We start from the raw sequence: 26,103 nt of genomic DNA, 5'->3' as shown, positions 1-26,103 counted from the left end.
GATCACAGTTATGCACTGGCCTGAAGTGTTTTGGGATGGTCTTAAAGGGGTTGTCCCATCACAAGGATCCTATCTATACTGCTTGTTAATGTGGATGTAAGACTTCCTAAATAAACTGCTTCAGCAAAACTGCTTTGTTTGTCCACTATCTTACTTTATTCAATTCATTGTTGACACAGCCCTTGACTTATCTGCTCAAAAGTCAAGTGATGTATCTGCTGCTCTCAGGGGGGAGGGAGGAGGGGCTAAGTGAACGGGAGGAAGCCTGTGTTTCCAGCTATTCCTGTGTCTACACCATGTGACCTAGCTTACTGCTCTCAGATAGAGGAGGGGAGCTGCTTTCATTTCTGAACTCGTCTTCTGTTCTCCCAGTTATCAGGCTAGCTAATTCAATTGTGTTCATTATGGCAGAGACAGGCAGTCTCTGTATGTAACACAGAATGGAGTTGCTCCTGCCTGTACTTCATAGTCCAATATTGTGCATATAGTGTTGTTTGAGGACCTTTGATGACATCACAGGCCCTTCAGCCGCCCCATAGGATCACGCTATGCGGTGGGCGGAGCTACATGCTAATTTGGGGCGGAGATAAATGGCAGGTTGCATGTGAAACCCCGCCCACCAAATGACGCAAGAAACCAAGAAGAAAGAAGATTTTACAGCAGTGAAGACTGGTGAGTATGCAACGTGGGAATACCCCTTTAAGGCTTTCAACATCTGGTTCTTCTTTGTTGTTCAATATGCCAAATACGTGTTCACACATTCTATCTATGTAATTCTGATATATATGAGTAGACATGTAGCAAAAATATATAACATTTGCAGTTTGACAAGTAAGAAAATGATTCATGGTATATTGATATACCACACATAAAGAGTGGGGAAGTTTTTTTGTATACTTATTGAAATCTGGTCCATTTGATTCCCCCACAAGTTGGATGGACTTATATGATGTAGAATGACATAAATGCATGCAACACATTCTTCTCAGTTCTTAGTGTTAAAGTTTGTCATGAGCTTGGAATCCTAGATTTTCCTTTCACTATGAGATTTGATAATATCTTTTAATCCCCTAAAGATATGGCCAACGTCTACCATAAGGACCAGGCCCCATTTATCAAAACTAATGTGTGTCAATTTTTAGATGATAATAACTTTGAGATGCTTTAACATACCCGTGATATTGAGATTGTTTTTATCATGAAATATGTACTTTATGTTACTGGTAAACACTGATCAATATTTTTGTATTTATTTATAAAAATAAAAATAGGAAATTTGATGTAAATTTTGAAAAACTCGCAATTTTCCAAATGTGAAATGCTCTGCTTTTCAGACAGTCATACCAGCCAAATACATTGATACATATTATCTACCATATCTCTGCTATATGTTGGCATCATCTTTTAATCATCCTTTGTTTTATTTTGGATATAAGAAGGCTTACAACATAACTGCGATTTTCCAGATTTGCAAGACAATTTCTGAAACCCACTTCAGTTCTAAGGGTGCATTCACACGATGTAAGGTGCAGCGTGATTTGGCACGTATACGGCCTGTCAGAGTTTGCGCACCGTAAAAGCTCCCATTCATTTCAATGGGAGCTAGGATCGTATACGCTGCGTTATTTTGCGGCCATGATTTTGCAACAATAAATCCACTATCTAAATAACAAAACATCAAATGTGGAATAAAGTGTAACTTTTACTCTAGTTTATATAAAGTGGTACTTTTTTTTTAAATGTAGATTATGAGCCCCAAAAGCCTAATGTGGTGTACTTAATAATATGTACCAAGTTTAACACTGGGAGTCTTTACGTAGGCAAGACAGGACAGACACTCAGGATGCGGATGAACTCACACTACCACATGATTAAAGAGCAGAGAATGGACCTCCCTGCAATCAAAATCTTAATATCACCAATGACATAAAAATCCTGGTTTTAAGAGGAAGTTTCAAAAGCAAAAAAGATATAAGAGTATGGGACTATAAACTCATGACTACCTTTGATACATTCCAAGGGGGGGGGGGGGTTAAACCGGTCACATGGTTTTATGTCCTTTTACAACAACTAGACACCACGTCACTAATCAAAGGGACTATAAACTCAGAGAACCTTCCTGTGAACTGACATATATTTTTTAAGGTATCTGTTTATTTGCTTGCACTGCTTTCCATCAATTGTGCACCAAACACTCTATTCCTGTATAAATGTGCTTGCCTTCAGAAATTGTGTTATACCAGCGTGATGAAGGGACCTTAGCAGTCCCAAAAGCTTGCAATCTGTCATCATTTTTGTTAGCCATTAAAAAAAGGTATCAACTACTGAGGACTCTCAGTCTTTACATTTCATATCCACTGGTTAATACGGTACAAAGATAATTTTTTTCTTATATGTTGATATGCATACTATGTTCAGAATTCTGACACTGTCACATCCACATTTTGGCTCTGAGAATTTTTTTTACATTTTTATTAGTACAATATAATATATTATTGTTGTTATTATTTTATATCAGATTTTAATTGTTGGAAAAAAACTGAAAAGTTGATTATTCAGGAAATCTGCAGTGTCATAGCAAATAAGGGTGAATTTATAACCCATGGCCAATTTTCTGCAACAAATATGCTACAGGTGAATATTGCCTAAGACAGGGGTGAACCTACCTTTTTCGCCGCCCAAGGCGGACAACAGAAAGCCGTGGGGTGGAGTGAAGGGGGAATGGCAGAGTGGCGTTAGCAGGCAGAGAGCAGGGAGAGGACCTGCTCTCTGCCTGAGCGTGAGGGGAGGCCGCTGGAGCAGTGCTGCGTTCACAGGGCCTCCCCAATCCACCGCTCGTTTCCTGTGCCGGGCTGCCGAGACGGTGACGCTAAGCCAGTCCAGGACAGCTTGTCCTGGACTGGCTTAGGTAAGCATAAATGCCCCCCCCCTTCCCCCCGGGGCCCTGGCATAGCGCCGCCTGAAGCGGTCACTTCAGGTCGCCTCATGGGAGGTGCAGCGCTGGCCTAAGGTACCACAGGGAACCATAAGCTTTGTACGTAGGCTAGGTTCACACTAGCGCTGTGCACTCCATCCTTCGGGTCTGCTGGGGAATCCGAAAGACGGAGAGCCCGTCTGCTAAAACAGTGGTTGCCCATGGACCCCAAAGACTGTAATGGGGTCTACTGGGTGTCTACCGTCTTGTTACTGCCTTTTTTATTCTGAAACCAGACTTTTCTCTCCGCCGATTTGTGGCAGAATCTGCGGCAGAGTCTCCTACAGAAACTTCAAAGCAGATGTGAATCTAGCTTGAAACAATCTTGCAGTTGATGGTGGGTATGTTTTAGTGAAGCTTCTCGTCACCTTTGCAAGGGGCCACATGGGTAACTGTTTCACAACTTGTACATATACTTAAATATTAGACAATACAGGAAATTTGTAAAATTACAATATCTATGTTTTATTTTCTTAGGGACTCAGGATAAAATTTGCAGATGGATCAAGGATCATCTTCAGGCTCAGTGCCTCAGGTTATGCGGGAACAACTCTAAGAATTTATGCAGAAAGCTATGAAAAGGATCCAAGCAAACACAACAAAGAGCCCCAGGTAAATCGATCTTCTTTCAGAAAACTGTTAAGCCACATTTCTATGGTGGTAAAGCACCACCTTTTACATCTAAAGCAGTTTAAGGGTGCATTCACACAATGTCTTTTGGCACGTAATGTGGCACGTAGACGCTGCGGGAGCTTTTGCGGGCCGTATACGCTCCCATTGATTTCAATGGGAGCCGGGACCATATACGCGGCGCTATTTTGTGGCCGTGATTTTGCGGTGGCGGCGGCAAAATAGCGCCACGTATACGGTCCTGGCTCCCATTGAAATCAATGGGAGCGTATACGGCCCGCAAAAGCTCCTGCGGCGTCTACGTGCCACATTAAGTGCCAAAAGACATCGTGTGAATCCACCTTAAGGCTTAGGCCACATGTTGTGGCATTTGTAGCATTTCAGCCTTTACAGAACCCTAGTGTAAAGAATGCAGCACTTTACATCTCCACTAAATGAGATATTCTTTAGTCTCAGCCTCAGAAAAAAAAACTGCAGAAAAACATGTTTATTTTACCTACAAAAATGCTTTGCTTTTCCCATAGACCTAAATTGAAGGAGACAAAATGAAAAATAGTGTGGCAAAGCAGTAAATAACACAAGTGTTTTTCTGCATCTTTTTTCACTGTATTTTGTTCTGCTGCATTTTCAGCTCTGAGTTGCTATGTGTAGCCTAAGCCTGAAAGGGTTTGCATGTATATGGAGTGGTGTTGTGCATAGATGACTTACCTCACTCTTAGGGCCAGTTCACACAGAGTTAACGGGCTCGCATTCTGACACGTATTCATTTCAATGGGTCGTAATTTTGCACGTGCAATTTTGCGGCCGCAAAATTATGCGTCTTATACGCCCGTAACGATCCATTGAGATGAATGGGATCTGTTTTGAGCGCTCACATTCTGACACATGTATACGCGCCAGAATGCTAGCCCGTTAACTCCGTGTGAACTGGCCCTTATGGGACTGGTGGAAAGAGAGATCCCATGATAGTGAATGGATAGGAGTTAAGTCTACGTTCACTTCTGTGCTTAGGAGATTGGGAACAAGTGCACAACATATGAGAAGAAAGACAGGCTTAGTCTGATGGTAGCATCTTAGTCTGAGACCTCTTTCACATCTGCGTTTGTAATCTGTTCGGGGGAGTCCGCATGAGGACCCCCCTGAATGGACTACTGAACGCATTGGCAAGCGGTGTACAGTGAAAGCACATGAACCCCATAGACTGTAATGGGGTCCGGGGGCTTTCCGCACGTTCTCTGCCTGGAACATGCAGACAGAAAAGTAGTTCACGATCTACTTTCCTGTCCACATGACTTGTGCAGAGACCATGCGGAAAGCACACATTATGGAATCACATTTCCATAATAAAGACATGTGACTATGGCTGATGAATTACACAATGTTCCTTGGTTGTAAATGAGTCCAGCACTCAGAGAAATGATGAGGATGTTTGTCCACGAGCACAATAAACACTTTGGAACATCCTTGAGTAATTGTTACAACTGACGCCACTTATGGAATCATTAGGACAATGCAGTTATCCATTAAATAGAACAGCGGCCATGTTCAGTCAATGATTTCTAGAGGTCATAAATCTAGGATGTGAAATTTTCAATGGGAACAATAATGTGTTAATTCACATTTAAAAAAAATAAATAAATAAATATCAAGGTGCAGTAGAATGGAAGCATACAAAGAGAACTGTGGCAATGTTCCAAAGTGTGAAATAATGTAGTATGTATTATCTGTAAGAATATAAATCCAGCTAATGTTCAATGAGCCTATCTTTTAGTTATCACTCCAAACATAATGAATGTCATATAAGCAATGCAGAAGTGAACTTATGGACTGTACATATCAACTGGATAAAAAGTAATGTAAACTAAAGGTCCATTGACTTCCTCTCTCTGGTATTGTCAGTTTTGTTTTACTGTAGACAAATACTGGAAGTAAAAGTGTGTTTTCATGTGATCTTAAGGGGTTTGGCTATGACACCCTGTGGATATGCCATAAATGCCTGATAGATGAGGGTCTCTGTGGCTTTCATATTTAAGTGGAATATGAATGGAAAGATGACCACAAGAGCTTACAATTTATGAGGCAGTAGGGGCGACATAAGAGGGAGCAGGCGAAACATAAGAGGTAGCATTGCTTATACAGTGGACTAGACATTTTTATGATAAAGGTTACTTTAACTAGACAAATAAATAAAGCCATGTGAGATGGTCACCAGCCAGTGTCTTTTTTGAACAGATCCAAAGTACCATGGAATATAGGGTTAGTCCAATAAAGACCTCATGTCATGTGGGATAATAGTGGAGACGTATTTAGATTAGGAAGTTCTACACTGTCTACCAATAAGTATTTGGACACCCAGTAAAGTTCAGCGGAGCTGGAGTTATGGTCTGGGGGTGTTTTTCCTGGTATGGACTCAGACCCGAGGTCTACAATGGCTTGGTACAGTGACAATCAGGTTAACCGACTGGACTGGCCTGCCCAGAGCCCAGACTTGAACCCTATTGAGCATCTCTGGGATGAGTTGGATCGCCAAACTAAGGGGGTGCAGCAGCTGACCAAAATCGATGAAAGAACTTACCTGTCTTCTCCCAGCTGAATGGAATAAAATACCACTAACCGTCATACAAGGACTTGTGGAAAGCATGCCCCGGAGGGTTGAGGCTGTAGTTGCCGCTCACGCTGCTTGGACCACAGGTGTCCAAATACGTATTGGTAGACAGTGTATAGACTTGCACTTCAAGTTGTAGACATTGCAAGTTAATCTGATTGGATGAGGTCTCCTTCTGTCTCTACCCCCCCTTCCCTCATAGAGTGTAAGCCCTTGCAGGCAGGGTCCTCTACCCCACTGTGCCAGTCGGTCACTGTTAGTATTATATCTACCTGTATAATTTGTGTATTGTATGTAACCCCCAAACATAAAGCACCATGGAATTAATGGTGCTATATAAATAAACAATAATAACAATAATAATAAGTTTACATCGTATTCTATAGTGAATAGGCAGCCAATGCAGTGACTGGCACAGACCGGAGGCATCGCTTTAGGTCATTTGAAAGGTATAGATATATGTGCGTGGCACTTTGGACTCATTCATTATTGCATACTGTACTGTATTTTTGTTTTGCTTTTCTGTGATTTGAAATAAAAAAAGTTAATAAATGAACTGCAGAGCATAGGCCTTCAGAAGAAATCTCATCAGCATGTAGATAGCACAGATCTTTACAGTTAGTTAACCTTGCGATAAATCAGTTTTTGTTTGAATAGGAACGGAAGCATAAGCTTAATATGACTTAACTTGCAGAAAAAACACATGATATGTGCGAACACTATATAGTACTGTGCAAACTATATAGAAAGATTGCTTTCAAAAATAGAAGTTTTGATAGTTTAGTTTTGTCAATTAGAAAAATACACAAACCCATGAATGAACAAAAGAGAAATATAAATCAGATCAATATTTGGTGTGACCATCCTTTGGAGGAGGAGTCCTGAAAGTCTATGATGTCACACTACAGGAATACTGCAAAAAATTGGTGGCAGTGGGTGAAAGAATAAAAAAAATCATATTTTTTTATTATTACAGGGATAGGTCATAGCTGGAGGTCCTGCTATCACAGAGGAGCCACTGCCGCTTTTGAATTATATAGTTCCAGCAGGATCCGGGTACTTTGATGCTAAATTCAAATGGCTGAAGTGTCTATACATAGAGGTGTCATAAGTCAGTAGGGGCGGTAGCTCCGCTAGGATTTTTGTTTTATTTTTCACCCACTGCTACCAATTTATTTACTGACCCTGTGCTGTGACATGACATCATCTTTCCACAGCACATAGGATAGTGGAAAGATAGGATAGTTAGTAGTGGGACCACTACCATTAGCAGCACTGGTTCCTCTATCACAAAAGAGCTACTACTGAAATCAATAGTGGCAGCTGCTCTTCTGTGATACAGGGTCCACTGCTGACAACACTGGCACTAGTGATCCCACTATCATCATTTTGCGGCGGCCTTTTTAGTTTGTTTTTAGACTAATCCTGAACAAATCAAACAATTTAGAATGTTAGGGTGGAATCAGACTTTTGACAAACTGAATCGCTTATCTGTAGTCCACATATGGTGGTCATGCCCCATTGCATCAGCCTGCTGGAAACATGTAGAATGCTTCATAAATTCAAAATGGGACCTCTCATTCCACTTAACCATGTTGGTCCTACTAAATGCAGACCTGCTAGCCTCCTCCAAGAAATACATGGAACTAATCTCATACATAGTATCAGTGACTAAATAGACATAAACGGAGTTGGAAGGCCCTGTCTATTCCCTTTTTGGGAACTATATAACATGAGACTACCATCATTTTACAGATTTGAACCAGTGACCTTTTGCTTGGGAATCTACCTAGTAACACACTGAGCTATTAGGTGACGTGAAAACAAATTGTAAATTGTAGTATATAAGAAGAAAAAGATTTCCCCACCATCAGGAACAAAACAGTAACAATGCAGTTACATGATAAGAATCTGCATAACTAATCATATGCTAAATAGTTGCAAGTCAAATTTATGTAAGAGGTAGCCAAGATGGTTGTCTATAAAATGATGGTGGTCTCATGTTCTAAGCTGTAGTGGATGGTGAGATATGGAGCATGAAAGTCAAAAGTTCTAAACATTGTTACCATTTTACTTGTCAGTGTATTTATATCCAGACTAACCATACCTATGACACCTTGAATGCACCTACTCTTTTTTGTTTATTTCCTTTTTTTTTTATCCTACCCTATGTGCAGTTATCTCTCCCCCTTCCTTATTATCATTCTATGGCATAGGTGGAGCACTACCTAAGTCACTGAAATAGTGCTGATTGGCTGGAATCTAATGGTTCCCTTGCCCTAACAGTGCTAGTCTGTTGACTAGCACTATCTCTGACCTAATCTCCCACTACCTGCCCACACGTGACCTCAGATCCTCCAATGACCTCCTACTCCACTCTTCTTCTATCCGCTCCTGTGCATCCCCCATACTCTGGAACTTATTACCAAGACACATAAGGGTCAGTGCACACAGAGTTTTTTGGCGTTGATTTTGACGTTGAATCCACCTCAAAATCAGCCTCCAAAAAAAGTCTCCCAATAGAATTTGAGGCGGATTCAGCATCAAAATCAGCGCCAAAAAACTCTGTGTGCACTGACCCTAAGACTGATCCCCACAATCACAGGCTTCAAGAAGGCCCTGAAGACTCGCCTATACAGGAAGGCCTACAACCTCCAATAACACTACTGTCACCATACCACCACCTGAACATCCTCTCCCCTCATCTTCTGTCTCTATCCTTCTTCCCTCATAGACTGTAAGCCCTTGCGGGCAGGGCTCTTGATCCCGCTGTGTTGGTCACGGCCGCAAAATAGCGTGGCGCATACGATCCCCGCTCCCATTGAAATCAATGGGAGTGTGTACGGCCTGCAAAAGCTCCCGCGGCGTAGACGTGCCACATCACGCGGCACGTTACACCGTGTGAACCCTCCCTAAAAGTAAGGCCCCACATAGTGTAGCGTAACGCTGCGGAAAACACAGCGGAAGAAATGCATTGAGTTTTTTTCTGCATTGCTTTTCATAGAAAGTCTGCAGTGTTTTCCTCTGCAGACTTTCTGCCTCTATTACAGTCCTATGAAAAAGTTTGGGCACCCCTATTAATCTTAATCATTTTTAGTTCTAAATATTTTGGTATTTGCAACAGCCATTTCAGTTTGATATATCTAATAACTGATGGACACAGTAATATTTCAGGATTGAAATGAGGTTTATTGTACTAACAGAAAATGTGCAATATGCATTAAACCAAAATTTGACCGGTGCAAAAGTATGGGCACCTCAACAGAAAAGTGACATTAATATTTAGTAGATCCTCCTTTTGCAAAGATAACAGCCTCTAGTCGCTTCCTGTAGCTTTTAATCAGTTCCTGGATCCTGGATAAAGGTATTTTGGACAAACAATTCAAGTTCAGTTAAGTTAGATGGTCGCCGAGCATGGACAGCCCGCTTCAAATCATCCCACAGATGTTCAATGATATTCAGGTCTGGGGACTGGGATGGCCATTCCAGAACATTGTAATTGTTCCTCTGCATGAATGCCTGAGGATTTGGAGCGGTGTTTTGGATCATTGTCTTGCTGAAATATCCATCCCCGGCGTAACTTCAACTTCGTCACTGATTCTTGAACATTATTCTCAAGAATCTGCTGATACTGAGTGGAATCCATGCGACTCTCAACTTTAACAAGATTCCCGATGCCGGCATTGGCCACACAGCCCCAAAGCATGATGAAACCTCCACCAAATTTTACAGTGGGTAGCATGTGTTTTTCTTGGAATGCTGTTTCTTTTTGGACGCCATGCGCCAAACGCCTTTTTTTATAACCAAACAACTCAATTTTTGTTTCCAAAATGAAGCTGCCTTGTCCAAATGTGCTTTTTCATACCTCAGGCAACTCTATTTGTGGCGTACGTGCAGAAACGGCTTCTTTCTCATCACTCTCCCATACAGCTTCTATTTGTGCAAAGTGCGCTGTATAGTTGACCGATGCACAGTGACACCATCTGCAGCAAGATGATGCTGCAGCTCTTTGGAGGTGGTCTGTGGATTGTCCTTGACTGTTCTCACCATTCTTCTTCTCTGCCTTTCTGATATTTTTCTTGGCCTGCCACTTCTGGGCTTAACAAGAACTGTCCCTGTGGTCTTCCATTTCCTTACTATGTTCCTCACAGTGGAAACTGACAGGTTAAATCTCTGAGACAACGTTTTGTATCCTTCCCCTGAACAACTATGTTGAACAATCTTTGTTTTCAGATCATTTGAGAGCGGGCTGTCCATGTTCGGCGACCATCAAACTTAACTGAACTTGAATTGTTTTGTAGAAAGAAATGGTCCAAAATACCTTCATCCAGGATCCAGGAACTGATTAAAAGCTACAGGAAGCGACTAGAGGCTGTTATCTTTGCAAAAGGAGGATGTACTAAATATTAATGTCACTTTTCTGTTGAGGTGCCCATATTTTTGCACCGGTCAAATTTTGGTTTAATGCATATTGCGCATTTTCTGTTAGTACAATAAACCTCATTTCAATCCTGAAATATTACTGTGTCCATCAGTTATTAGATATATCAAACTGAAATGGCTGTTGCAAACACCAAAATATTTAGAACTAAAAATGATTAAGATTAATAGGGGTGCCCAAACTTTTTCATAGGACTGTATATCTATATGGTAATGTAAAAGGCAGGGGTTTTTTTCAGCGGCATTTCTGCCACAGCCAAAACACTGGATTTTTGCAACATAGGTCTCCATCCTAAAGGTTTTTTTTCCAGGACTACACTATTAATAGGACTATTTTACAATGGATATCAGTATCAGATTGGTAGTGGTCTGACTCCCACTTGCTGCTTGAAAGGTCCCCATTGAATGGAACTGAACTGCAATAGCAGGTACAGTCACTATAAAATGTATGGCCTACACCAGGAGTATGACTCCCACAATCTTATATTGATGATATATTGATCTTATCAAGAGGATAGGCCATCAGTATTTTAGTTCAGTGACAGGCACCCAGAAACTGCTCATATATTGGCAATACTATAACATGTAGATATGGTGAAAAGGTAATAAGTCAATGTAATGACTAAGCTAATGAAGTACTAGTAATGTAATGTCATTGGTTTGGTTTGGGATTGTGGTTATTTAAACCCCTATCCTTAGAGAGGACCTGTTACCAGGTTTGAAAAGCCCAGTGACATACATCATTTGTCACCCTGAGGATTTTAAGGTATTTTATTTATCCAAATAAATGAAGCCATTTCAACCTCATTAGTGTCTATGCAAATTAGGGTCTGTTAGCCAAGGAGGTGGTAACATTGCATGACATACAACGCACAGAGATACTGTCCTTGGAGAAATATTACCACCTTCTTAGCTAATAAACCCTAATTTTCCTATATCTTTGGAGCTACTGGATGAATTTGGATAAAAAAACACACCAAAATGCTCAGGGTGACAGCAATGTATGAATGTTATTGGGCTTCTGAAAGGGGTGAAAGGTCTTCTTTAGATGTATTTGGTTATTTAAATGAAGTTTACTCAATAGCAACAAAAATGACTCTTGTGCATGTCTTATTTCCATAGGCAGTACTGGGCCCTCTGATAGCAATTGCTTTGAAGCTTTCCCAGATACATGAACGGACTGGACGAAAAGGACCCACTGTCATCACTTGAACCTCCCCTTCAAAAACCACTATGGGCCAAAGAGTGTGCAAGGAGAGAGTTATCAATCTTTGAAATATTGCCTTTATTTGCTGTATATGCTTTTCTCCTCCAAAGTGATTTTTGTCTTTATCCCACTTACTACATCCTTATTAAAAAAAAAAAGTTTGGCATTTAATCTCAAACATCAGAATTTATTATGGTTTATTCACATTTTTAGTATATTATGCTCTATAAAATAGAAAATACACGGAAAAACTAATGTTATGAGTGATGGAACAATAACGTACATGGAACAATGGTGTGTTTTTCTTCTATCAATTTACAGGCAGACATTAAGGGTGATTCTTATGTATGATATAAAATTCTATACACAATGGCTATCTTTACAGTTTTGTGAATAAAAGGTTAATAACCCAGTTAGTCATGAAGAAGTATGAAATAGGAAGAGACCTTTACAATGATCTTATTGACAGCAGAGCTGAAATAGTGGTGGCCTGGTTCACATTTCAGAACATGGTGTGTGATCACTTACTAGTATGTGACAAGATGGCTGTATTGCATGACAGGAAAGTTATTAAAAATATAAAAATGAAATGTAACTGGATGCCATTGACTGCACTACTGTTTTGTTTTTATATTTTTTTTTGCACAAGATGAGATTGACCAAGTTAACAATGGAATTGGTTTACCTAGTAAAGGAAAAAGTGTATTCGCTGTATATAACTCTACATATAGTCTTTATCTGGTTGCAGTGAAATTAGGCTTTGCTTGTGATCTTTGCCTGTGCTTGTATCTGAGTAGTTAAGGCAGACAGATATTCTTTTTGTTAGTTTTTTTTTTTTTGCTTTTAAATGTAGATTATGAGCCCCACATAGAGCTCACAACATACATTTTTCCCTATCAGTATGTCTTTGGAATATGGGATGGAAATCCATGCAAAGACGGGGAGAACATACAAACTCTTTGCAAATGGTTTTTTGCCTTTAGCGGGATTTGAGCACCAGGACTCCAGCGCTACAAGGCTGCAGTGCTAACCACTGAGCCACCATGTGACCCCACAGACAGATGTTCTAGAGCAGTAAAGGCAGGCTGAGATTTTACAATGAACTGCTAGCTGTGTTTGGTCACATTTTTATAATGGGATTGCACATTTACTTCAGGTATTAATATATCATTCATACCACAGTAACATCACCGTTGTCCTATATGAGGAAATCCAACATAATTTCATGTTAAAGGAATTACAGAAAAATGATAGCAAACTCAAGGCAAGGCAGGGTTTGTTACCACTTATTAGTCTCATTGGTCATGTAAGCCTCCCCACTCCCTACTTAGCAAGCCAAAGCATGGGCTGATAAGGGCAGTAGGACAACAGACCACCAGAGATAAGTGAGTTGTTTTCTTTTTTTTTTGTTATATACGTATCTATCCTTCAGTTTGCTACAATTACTGGCCAACCACTTTAAGGGTGAGGCCCCACGTTGCGGACTTGTAGATTTTGTTGCGGTTTGTTGAAGCAAAGCCAAGAACAGCTATAAAAGGAATGGGAAATATATAGGAAATACTTCTACTTCTACCTTCTGCTTAATCCAATCCTGGCTTTGACTAAAAAAAAACGCAGCAAAATCTGCCACAAAAAAAGCTGTGTTTATGCAATGTGGAGCCTCAGCCTAAAGATATTATCCTTTAAAACAGTGCATGGTCAGTGCCCCTGTTATCTCTATATATAAATCCAGAAGGCACAGTGTACATTTAATCCTCAGGAGAATGCTGCTGGCCTGTATATCACACAGGCTAAGCCTGCCCACCAAATTGTAACTGAAACCAGGAAGTGGGGAAGAGAGGAGAGCAAGGAAACAGGAGAGCAAGTAAAACCGGGTGCATTCACACTAAGTATACGCTGAGCTGATTCTGAACGTAAAACACTTTCAGAATCAGCGCGTACAAAGCAGATCCCATTCATTTCAGTGGGAGCCGGCATACGAGCGCTCCCCATTGAAATGAATGGGCTGCTTTTTTCCCTATTGGATACGTGCGTATCACATTGAAACCAATAGGGAAAAAACAGCCCATTCATTTCAATGGGGAGCGCTTTTATGCCGGCTCCAATTGAAATGAATGGGATCTGCTTTGTACGCGCTGATTCTGAATGTGTTTAACGTTCAGAATCAGCTCAGCGTATACTTAGTGTGAATGCACCCTTAGATGGGAAACCTCCTTTAAGGCTGATGTCCCATATAGTGAGCTGCAGCCAGAAATGGCTTCAGAAAAGACTGCGATGGAAATGCATTGTGTTTTTTTTTTTTCAGCAGCACTTTTCAAAGAAAGTCCACAGAGTTTTCCACTATGGACGTTCTGCCTTTATTACACCTATACGGAAAAGGCCAGCGTTTTTGTAGGTTTTTGAAATCGCAACATTTCCACTGCAGATATTTTTCTGCAATGTGTGGATGAGATTGGCAAGAATCCCATCCTCTTCGCAGGTAATTTAATACACAGCATTTTTTGCCGCAGCAAAAATGCTACATATTTGGAACATGGGGCACTGGCTTAAAGGGATATTTGTGCAAACAGCATTTATCAGCTATCCAACAGTAGATAGAGGATAAGTGTTTGATTAATGGGGGCATGATAGTTGGAACCTCCCCCTCCTACAAGCAATGTGCATGGGGTCTCTGAGTCTCCTGAGTGAATGATGATGTATTGCACAAGCATGACCACCTCTTCATTCAATTTTATGGGACTGATGAAGATAGCCAAGTACAGCACTCTGTCAGTCCCATACATGAATGAAGCAGTGGCTCTGCATGTGATCACTGTGGGTCCCAGGCTAAGGCCCTCATGGGCTGGAAATGCCGCTCTAAAACGCTGTGGGAACAACCGTGGCGGGAATGCATCACGGTTCTTCCCGCAGCGCTTTGAACAGAAAGTTTGCAGAGTTTTCCTCCGCAGACTTTCTGTTACCATTATATCTATGGGAAAGGCACTGGCGTTTCCGTAGATATAATTAACATGCTGTGTTTTCCAAAACCGTGCCAGTTCATGCTGCAGATTCTAATACAAAGTGGGCATGGGCTTCACATGAATCCCATCCACTTTGCTGTTACTGTAAAATGCTGCGATTTTCCCCTGGCCTTAAGGTCCAGTTACGCTATGGCCTTGGCTTCTGTTCTTAACGGTGTCATGATTGGTATAACAAATACATTTTCAAACAAACCCTGATGGATCCCATTGACATGTAATGAGAGGTCATCAGGATTCCAGTATGGGTGATAGCAAATAAAACCCCTACATAATATGATATTGTTGCTATCAAAAATCTAAGGACCTCAACAGAGCAAAAAACATTTCCAAAGTGGACACATCCAACAAAAAATCATTTCAGACTAGGCACAGATGGTGTGTACACTTTGGGGGAAGCAATATATGACAAATATACTGATTCAGTGGGCTCCCACATGCTCTGTGTATGCAGTTTTTATAGACTTTGCTATGGGTTCTTCCTTCTTCTATGTACACCCATGATAAAAACCCTTTAAAAGGGTAGATCAATTTGTTATAAAAATTAAAGATCAACATATCCGAACTGCAAGAAATAGTTGTTTGTAATAGTAAACTACTATCATGTACTTATTACTATGTCTAACACCATGTCTTTCAATGTGTGAAGTATTTTCATTGTATACATCACTGAGTATTTGATCACATCTTTAGGAAACAGTATACAAATGTTATGTGTAGAAACCTTTACCTGTGCACCCCACTGAGTATTGACGCTTCATGCACTGTACGCTCTTCTCTCCACAACACTATAAGTATGCATTATCTTTAGTAAAATGTTTGCTTCACCAGGGAAATCATTGCAATGGATTTTGTGCTGCAAGGCTATACTTCATTATCACTGTTTTTCCTGCAGTTAATGTAATTTAGATTATTACTGTACAGAGAGTAAGAGTCATTCATTTCTTCAATGCTTTTTAAACTATGATACTGAGTCAATAAAACGAAATGCAAGATGTGTGTGTCCCAGTTATCTTACCTTCCTATATAACAGCACATGATAAAGGATCCCATATAAAGAAGTTATATGAGGAGGCAATTCAATGAATTTGTAGCACTTTTAAAATGATAGTGGTTATATCTGATAAGCTTCTTCATTACTACTCAGTAGTGTCATTCCATCATAAGTAAGTAAAATACAGGCACTTGTATGAAGTGTAAAAAGCATCACCATTTCTATGGTGTAAAAACACATCAATAAGCAGTCATAATAACCCGGACAGCGGTCATGATAGTCATCGTACATTCCTAACACTGAAATAAGTGATGACACAACCGCATCATCTGAAATATATTTTATTACTAGCTGTTACCCGCGACTTTGTCTGCGGTGATTGTAGCAGTGGGTATATACAGGCGTGGGTAAGGTTTTCGTACTGTGTATAAGGTATGGGATATGAAATGTAACTTTGTATCTTGTTTTTTCTGTAATTCAGAAAATACGTGAGACTTTTGTGTTGAAGTTAATTTGTATTTGAGCTGCTATATATACGGTGCTGTGAGAAACTTTACATAGTGACTTTGGGACAGAAGTATTTGAAGTTAACCCTTTCCCGCCGATGGCATTTTTTGATTTTCGTTTGTGACTCCCCTCCTTCTAAACCCCATAACTTTTTTATTTCTGCGCTTCCAGAGCCATATGAGGTCTTAATTTTTCCTGGGACAAATTTTTCTTCATGATGCCGCCATTAATTATTCTATATAATGTACTGGGAAGCAGGGAAAAAATTCTGAATGGGGTGGATTTGAAGAAAAAATGCATTTCTGCGACTTTCTTACGGGCTTTGGTTTTACGGCGTTCACTGTGCAACCAAAATGACATGTCCCCTGTATTCTGTGTTTCGTTACGATGCTGGGGATACCAAATTTATATGGTTTTATTTACATTTTGACCCCTTAAAAAAATCCCAAACTGTGTTAAAAAATTATTTTTTGAAAAGTCGTCATATTCTGACAGCCGTAACTTTTTTATACGTGTGTGTACGGGGATGTATAGGGCGTCTTTTTTTGCGGGACCGGGTGTACTTTGTAGTTCTACTATTTTTGGGAAATGTTATTGCTTTGATCACTTTTTATTCAATTTTTTATCAGAATCAAAACAGTGAAAAAATGGCGGTTTGGCACTTTTGACCATTTTTCCCGCTACGGCGTTTACCGAACAGGAAAAATATTTGTATATCTTTGTAGAGCGGGCGATTTCGGACGTGGGGATACCTAACGTGTATGTGTTTCACAGTATGTACCTACTTTTATATGTGTTCTAGGGAAAGGGGAGTGATTTGAATTTTTAATCCTTTGTATTTTTTTTTTTTATATTTTTTTACTTTTTGTAAACTTTTTTTTTGCATTTATTAGACCTCCTAGGGGTATTGACATGGGTGGGGGGTGTTGCGGATTGTCAGAGCGGTGGGGGTCGGCAAACATGGCTGCTCCGGAGCGTTAAAGAGAGCCTCCTGGAGTATCGTTAAGGTGAGGGGCAAAGTGGTAAAGTATATGTATATGAGAGTGTGTGGGGTTAGGGGCGAGGCTGTAGAGGGCAATATGAATTTTGTGGCTTGCTATGGTCCAAAGTGTGTGAGATTGCAGAGATGGTGGTGTGAGTTTGGGTTTTGTGGGGGTCCTGGCACAAACGTATGTGCGCTATGGTGACGAAAAGTAGCCTATTGCGCAATCGGGTGTATTAACTATGTTTGTGGAAAATTTCAGCCAAATCGGTGGAGCGGTTTTTCCGTGATTGAGGAACAAACATCCGAACATCCAAACTCACAAACCCACAAACTTTCACATTTATAATATTAATAGGATACATATGGCAAAAAAAACTATTGGAATGACCTGTGATGTGACATTGGATCTTTGCTCAATCTGAAGACAGAGGGCAAGATGTATCAAAGGAAAAATAGAGCATTTGCCCACAGCACAGCTTTCAGAAAAAAAATGAAGGCTAAGGAGTGATGGATTACTATTGGAGATGGGCAAAACTCTTAGGGAGCCTTCACACGGAGTAAACGTGCGTATATTTTTGCAAAGTACATGTGTAAAAATACACGTGTAAAAATAAGACTCCCATTGACTTCAATGACATTTTACAGGCGTATTTTTATACGTGTATTTTGCACGAGCGTTTACTCCATGTGAAGGCTCCCTTAAGGTTTGATTCAGATTTGGATGGTTAGGAGCAAAGATTTGTTTTGGGTCGAATAAATTCATCATAAACCATAATTTAAAATTACTATAAACCTAGTGTATGACACTGTCAGGGCTCCTAGAACTCTATCTAGCCCTTTTATAGCAAACACGGCCAAAGTTATGTCAAAGTGACAGTGACATGTATGTTATTATTGTAATTAAATATTTTGTTTACTTATATAGCGCGTCTGCAGCGCTTTACAGACATTGTCAGTTACTAATGTCACATATAGGGCTCACAATCTACATTCTGTATCAGTATATCTTTGGAGAGTGTGAGGAAACTGGAGTACCCGGAGGAAACCCAAGCAAACACGGGGAGAAAATACCTACTATGTCTATAGGAAGACAGATAATAAGAAGTGGATACAAACAGCACTGCCACTTTCTTTTACACTTTTTGGGGAGTTTTTGGACCGGATTTTGATGCGGTGGCCTCCTCAGAATCTGGTCCAAAAAACGGCTAGCCGTGACTGGATGCTGATGCAGTGCATCCAGTGGACCGGCATCCAGTTGTGGCATTCCGCTCCGGATTAGGCCCAAATGAATGGGCCTAGTCCGTAGGGAGTTGTCGCACCACAGACTCCACCTCAAGAAAGGGCATGTCGCTTCAATTCTATTGAATTCAATGGGAGGCGGTTTTTTGACGCTTTAAAATCTGGCCCCAAAAACCCTGTGTGAACCCGGCCTAAGATGTCAAGTGAACATCCCAAAACCTTATTGCTTTTGATGTAATAAATGACAACATTTTCACTGAAAGGTTGATATTCAAATTAAATATTTATTTTAGCAAACAAAACATATATTAAAATGAGAACAGAACAAACAGTAAAAGAAAAACCTAAATATAATAGATGAAACAACATAAGAACTGCATGTCGCTGTAGAACTGACAGCTTGCAATACTTCATATAGTGTTTAATCTAACAATAGAGGAAGGATTCCTGATAGTTGTCAGACTAATATCTGTAACATTTTCTTACTATGCAGTTTCTGCATACTGCCTTCATTTCATACCAGCACTGGACCATATAATATCTGATAATGTTGTTAACACCAGTGTTACAGCCCTGGATATACAATGTCCGTCAATGTCACATAGTACTGTGTATCCATTTTGAACAATTCTAGGCTACAAGTGTTTGTGTAGATACAGATTATAAGCAAACAATAATAGCCATAGACTTCCTTAATTTCCTGTCTAGCATGTTCCATGCAATATGATCCATTGTCTGCTCTATGCTGTAAATATTTCAGGGCAGTTGTATTACCAACAGGTTAGTACAGAAATGTACTAGAATGAAGCCTATACATTGTATCTGACTCATCTCCATGACGGTTATCTGACTCATCTGTATAGTTCGCATACGTTACAGTACACATGATTCCACTCACTCCTGACACCTTTCATAGGCATACACACTTCTTTTGGTAAAGAAACATTTCATTAATGTGGAATCTGTCTTCACCAGTGCTCCATATTTGTAAATGCCACATATGTGTAGGTGACAACATAACCTGCTCCTCAGATCACGGGACTTGGTTACACCCCTACTGTTTCCCACCTCACTTTTGTTGCTCTGCTACGCCACTTACTTCTCACTGTACTGGCAGTGACATATGGCAACATTTCATTTTCCATTACAGCACCCTCTACTGGTCAGTTGTCAAACGTACATATTTGTCAACTTAAGCAAATTAGTCCATGTAATCAGTCATTTGTCTCCACGTTATTATCACGTTCAGCTTCTTGTGAAGCTACTGAATTGACCGCTGACACCAAGGTGGACGCTTGTAGAGAAAGTTCATACGAGGGAGGAAGTTCTTCATGATTATAGGTTTCATCCACAATTTCCAAAGCAGTCGCAGTATACAGAGGAGGAGGGATGTTGAAGCCCCTTGTGTTTATATCAATATGACAAGTGGTGTTAAAATTCTGAGTGATGTCCTGTATAACACTGTCATAAGATGGAGGGTAATAATCAGGCCTGTGAAGACATAAAGATGAGAAGGTTGTTATTATTGAGCCTCTTCTTTAGTAAAACAAGTGCATGAAATAAACAGTGCCTCACATATTATTTCTAAAGCTGCATGCTCATGTTGTAGTACTGATATTGCACAAGCATTGTGAATTTTAGAGGACCACATGGCAGTAATGTTTATGTCTGACACAAGGAGGTCCCACCTCTGGAAGGCTGGCTAATCTTGGAAATCCCAAGAATGGAGAAAGTGCACATGCAGCCATGTCATATGGGTCGGGGACCCATTTTCTCAAGATAAAACTGAGTCCCACATCTATTGGGCAATTATGACATTTGCTGTAGATAGGCCATAAATGTCCCAAATGGGGATACTCTTTTAAAATAAACATCAGCACTACAAAAAGTCATAGTGTAGACTTAATCCTGTAAACTCCACTGATATAGCTTATTCCATTTACTACAAGATCACAACACTATAACAGACACATTACGGTAAGTGACTCCACCCTATACCTTTCATTTCGAGATGACTCATATGAAGAAAGTGCGTAAAGCTGTCGTTCACACATTGTTTTACCTTTCTAGACAAAATAACAATGGGGTGGTTCTTCTGGGAACTCCACCTTTTACTTCAGTATAATAAATTCTGAATATATCATTCCATCTGAAGAATTTCTAATACCTGCATGTTTAGACACTCTGCCTTCAATACAAGATGATGTTACTATGTCTAAAACCTGATGTATTGTCCATATATCAATACATATATGATATCTTATTTTATCTTGCACATTTTGGAGTATCTATCTATCTATCTATCTATCTATCTATCTATCTATCTATCTATCTATCTATGTATCCCTCAGCCTATACCTATGTACAGATTAATATAAAATGAATATTGAGTACAGTTGAAGTCTTACTACATACCTGTCTACAGTCTCAATATGGACTTGTTGCTGGCTATGAATTCGCCTAATAACATTCTGGAATAGACTTTTGTGGTTAGCCTCATGATACGTGCTCCAAAAAATCCCAATCAGGAGAAGAACAAATCCTAACGGCATTAAGGTATATGCCACAATGGTCTCACTCCGACAGTTACAAGAGTAGCTTGAGGATACATAAAAGGCTCCCAGGCACACCAGAGAAAAGCCAATGACTAGGAGAGAGAATCGGAGCACTGTGTATACACTAGTCTTCATCTTCATGACTGCAAGCTGCGACTGTCAGCTAAGAAAAGCTACAGAATACTGTCACTCTCACTGCACAGTGGATTTATATAAGAGTAGGAGAGCTGCCCTTTGGACAATGATTGATAAAAGTCATACACATGGCATTCATTAACCATGGGGCGGTAGTATTACATGTCATTTCCAGTAAGGTTAGCGTTTAGTCACATAGCTAACACATACTAATTCTAATGATGTACTCCATTCCTATACCACTTCTTGTTTTGAACCAGGAGCGTATTTATATGCTACCTGGTAATAATATTTATGAACACTAAAAGGGAAAAACAACTTGTTTTATCAATAACAGGGGCTTAACTTTAGGGGGATGCAGAAAATGCAGTTACACTTGGGTATTAGTGACTGAGGGTGATCAAATGCCCCCATACAACCCCATGCCCCCATACAACATGACAAGACATGAGTATGCCATGATCAGTAATACCATTGGTGCCACATGGGCAGGGGATCATATCACCTTACTAGAAGCTTTCCAGATTGCAAATAAATTCCTAAACTCATGAACATCAGGAATGACAATTACTCCTGAGACATAAGGGGGTGATCTATGCTGAGATGTCAGGAAACAAAGGGCACATAACTGTTTATGCACAGGGGTCCTCAGCTGTCTGTGCCTTCCTCTGAGCACATGGCAGGTGGGCGGTCCAGATACAGGTTTTACTTTGGGGTTCAGGATCTCTAATAATTCCAACCATTAAAGAAGATGTCCAGTTTCAGCAAATAAATGTTATTGTTTATAGAATAAAAAAGTTATACAATTTTTCAGCATACATTCTGCATCAATTCCTCCCCATTTTCTAAATATCTGCTTGTCATTCATTCTGCTTATTTGCAGTAGCTAAAAATCAGTCCAAGGTCATGTGATATACAGACCATGGTCATGTCATGTACAGTCAATGGTCATGTGATGTACAGTCCAAGGTCATGTGATGTACAGTCCAAGGTCATGTGATGTACAGTCCAAGGTCATGTGATATACAGTCCATGGTCATGTGATGTACCGTCCAAGGTCATGTGATGTACAGTCCAAGGTCATGTGATGTACAGTCCATGGTCATGTGATGTACAGTCCAAGGTCATGTGATATACAGTCCATGGTCATGTGATGAACACATAGGTACACAGGTTATTATAGTCACAGCTCAGTAATCAGACATCTGCCTGGTAACGAGCTGTGCACCTGTGTGCTCATTACATGACCATGGACTGTGTATCACATGACCTTGGACTGTACATCACATGACCTTGGACTGTACATCACATGACCATGGACTGTACATTACATGACTATGGTCTGTATATCACATGACCTTGGACTGTATATCACATGATCATGGAATGAATTTTATCCTCTTGAAGTAAACAAAGAAAGACAGCAAGCAGAGATCTAGAAAACAATTAGAAATTGATACAGAAAGTATATTTAAAAATTGCATACCCTTTCATTATACAAAGAATAACATTTATTTGCATGACCTGGCATTTAGGGTCCCTTCACACTACAGATACGCTGCCTGATTTTACTCTACGAGCACTCGCATTGAAGTGAATGGGAAGCGCTTGTGTGTACGGCTCAGAATGAGCCGAGTGCCGGGCCCCTTCACACAGCGAGCCATACACGCGAGCGCTTCCCATTCACTTCAATGGGAGCGCTCGTAGAGTAAAAAGCAGCCCATTCATTTCAATGGGGAGCGCTCGTATGCCGGCTCCCATTGAAATGAATGGCATCTGCTTTATACGCGCTGATTCTGAACGCGTTTTAACGTTCAGAATCAGGCAGCGTATCTGTAGTGTGAAGGGGCCCTTAGATGTGTAACACGAAGGGCCTGTGTCTGTAGATTCTTCCTATTCTTCTGACACATACAGTACTCTAATGTGTATTAGAGAATTAGAGGGCAGTTTAGTTTAATTAAATGCAATGAATATGTTGAAAACCCCCGAGCTATATCTTTTGCAGCAAGTATCATAACCAACCAACCATAGGCTACAAAGCACAAGGTCTTTCAAACATGACCTGTTATTGCAGACGAGATATGATAAAGCTACTTATGCTAGAAGGATATGGCTTGTTTTTGTCTGTGAACATGAGATTGTGCTAATCGCAGTTACTCTTTGACATGTAAGTAGGGAAAAACACTCACTCATCATTCCGCTGTAGCAGAATGTTCCAAGGATTGCGTAAGTAGGAAAGGAAGCCGCATTACTGCACACGTATATATGGCCATAAAATAGAAATTGTTCAGAAGTTTACTTTAACACTAAAGGTTATGCTTCTAGAACATACAAACATTCCCAGTGGAATTTCATTTTATTGTATTTTCTTGACTTTTATCAATGTAGAATTCCAGAGACTAACTCATGTACAGCATACTGTATATGTAGATGTAGTTATGTAGCAATACGTAACTGCTGTTTGCACATAAGATTACTATAGTTTTTTCTTGCACCAGTATGGAGCATATATCTAGGATCTTCATCTTTAGGAAATCTTTTATAGGGTCTTACTTATAGCATTGCCATTTTATATAGCGCTATTATCTTGATTTTAACTGTTGAGATACAAATGCGGTCTCAATGAATTGTGTGGACTGCAGCTGTCAAAGTCGCAGCATCTCAATTATAGCTACAGAAATGCTGCCATTTTCCGTATCGGTATAATAGGGGCAGAAAGTCTACAGAGGAAAACTCTACTAATTTACAAAGAAATCAGCTGTGGAAAAAAGGACTTTAGACTTAAGAAGTAAAAGCAGATGATCCCATGATTGTCCGAGGACTATCCTCCTCTCACTTGCTGCAACAACTTGTTTTTCCCTCCCCAGATGTATGATTTGGTACTAGGAGTACACTATAGACTTTTAACACTGGTCATACAATTGCTGAAGGCCGACAGTTAGTGCTCCCATATCCACCATAAATAAGAATGCATTTTTCCAGACATTTTTTTTTCAATAGAGAGAAATAAGTTGCCGCCAACCCTCTGTGGCAGTAGCTTAATTCACATGGAAGCAATGAGAATTTTGGAATCCAAGAGAAATCTGGAAACTCCCAAAACATTAGTTTATCAGTCGATCCCACCTAAGATGAATAGTCAGTCTAAGCCTCAGGCGGTAGTGGATTATATAATTACAATCACAAAGAGATGGTGTAAGTATACCAGTAAGCTTAAGAGGTACCTCATTTTTATGAAAAGTTGAAATCTGTGCAGGATCTTGCTGGGAAGGCTGCTCTATGACTGTATAATACGTCATACATGGTGTCCTATCAGTTTTTCTGCTGCTAGTAATCACAATATTGCTGCAGCACATTTTACATTTGTCTCTGAGGCTATGGGTATGTACAATATAATATATACTTTTTTGTTACAGATTTTACAGTGGTTTTTCAGCCAAAACAAATAGTGGCTTCAACAGGTGAATCCTCTAGTTGGTCCCTGAATCAGATGGTCCCCCATTTCACCATGTCAGTACACTCATTGTATTTAATGTACAGTAGATGTTTATTGTTAAACACCTCAACCAGGCTATGTGTCAGTATAATATATTGTGTGCATTATTTCAGAAACTACTCAGTTTTTTGTTTTTTTATTTAACTGTAATTTTTATTGAAAATGTTTACAAAGAACAAAGTGCAATAATAAAGAAAGGCATAAAACATATTAACAAATAACGGAGCATATGGAATCCAAGAGTCTAGAGATGCATACGAAACACAAAATTTGGGCGTGGGGGAAAGGGAGACGGAGGGGAAGAGGAGAAAGTCAGAGACCATTTAAGATACAATAGGCGTTACCCAGTTTATTTTTGTGTACTGTAGACACACAAAGTGGCGGACATCTAGGTAGAGTCAGGGCAAACAGCATCCCTGGGACCCATCTTCTTAATAGCACTGCAGGGGCCCCTATCACCAGTCATCTTGCAACATCTTTCTGCTGCTTAAGTCTGTGGCTCACAGAGCTAAAAGTGCCTTAGTTCAAGGTAAGAGTGAGGCAGCAGCCTACTGGAGGGACACCAGCACATAAACAATCAGGCAAGAGTTAGTTGTTACAGATTTTACAGTGGTTTTTCAGCCAAAACAAATAGTGGCTTCAACAGGTGAATCCTCTAGTTGGTCCCTGAATCAGATGGTCCCCCATTTCACCATGTCAGTACACTCATTGTATTTAATGTACAGTAGATGTTTATTGTTAAACACTAGAGATGAGCGAACAGTGTTCTATCGAACTCATGTTCGATCGGATATTAGGCTGTTCGGCATGTTCGAATCGAATCGAACACCGCGTGGTAAAGTGCGCCATTACTCGATTCCCCTCCCACCTTCCCTGGCGCCTTTTTTGCTCCAATAACAGCACAGGGTAGGTGGGACAGGAACTACGACACCGGTGACGTTGAAAAAAGTAGGCAAAACCCATTGGCTGCCGAAAACATGTGACCTCTAATTTAAAAGAACAGCGCCGCCCAGCTTCGCGTCATTCTGAGCTTGCAATTCACCGAGGACGGAGGTTTCCGTCCAGTTAGCTAGGGCTTAGATTCTGGGTAGGCAGGGACAGGCTAGGATAGGAAGGAGAAGACAACCAACAGCTCTTATAAGAGCTAAATTCCAGGGAGAAGCTTGTCAGTGTAACGTGGCACTGACGGGCTCAATCGCCGCAACCCAGCTTTCCCAGGATCCTGAATGGAATACACTGTCAGTGTATTCCCGTATACCCGATATATACCCCCGATACCCGTTCCAACGGTGTGCCCCCCCACCTTCACCCCAGAAATACCC

The 26,103-nt window shown here is 40.3% G+C and overlaps 2 protein-coding genes across 2 annotated transcripts in view; one reads left to right on the top strand and one right to left on the bottom strand.

Moving 5' to 3' along the window:
- Positions 1–15,866, top strand: part of PGM5 (phosphoglucomutase 5) — a 97,124-nt gene extending 81,258 nt beyond the window's left edge. The window contains exons 10-11 of the mRNA XM_075279035.1: positions 3,452–3,586; positions 11,772–15,866. Of these exons, the coding sequence (XP_075135136.1) occupies positions 3,452–3,586; positions 11,772–11,861 (225 nt within the window). The 3' untranslated portion in view covers positions 11,862–15,866. The remainder of the gene's footprint in view (positions 1–3,451; positions 3,587–11,771) is intronic.
- Positions 15,867–19,001: 3,135 nt separating this feature from the next.
- Positions 19,002–21,294, bottom strand: TMEM252 (transmembrane protein 252). Its single transcript, XM_075279223.1, has 2 exons — positions 21,014–21,294; positions 19,002–20,089 (listed from the first exon to the last, which is right to left on the bottom strand). Exons 1-2 carry the CDS (start codon positions 21,292–21,294, stop codon positions 19,813–19,815), a joined length of 558 nt encoding a protein of 185 aa, XP_075135324.1. The 3' UTR covers positions 19,002–19,812.
- Positions 21,295–26,103: the final 4,809 nt, after the last annotated feature.

Source organism: Leptodactylus fuscus, chromosome 1 (assembly GCF_031893055.1).
Source record: "Leptodactylus fuscus isolate aLepFus1 chromosome 1, aLepFus1.hap2, whole genome shotgun sequence".
NCBI lineage: Eukaryota > Metazoa > Chordata > Amphibia > Anura > Leptodactylidae > Leptodactylus > Leptodactylus fuscus.
This window is presented reverse-complemented; position numbering and strand designations above follow the sequence as displayed.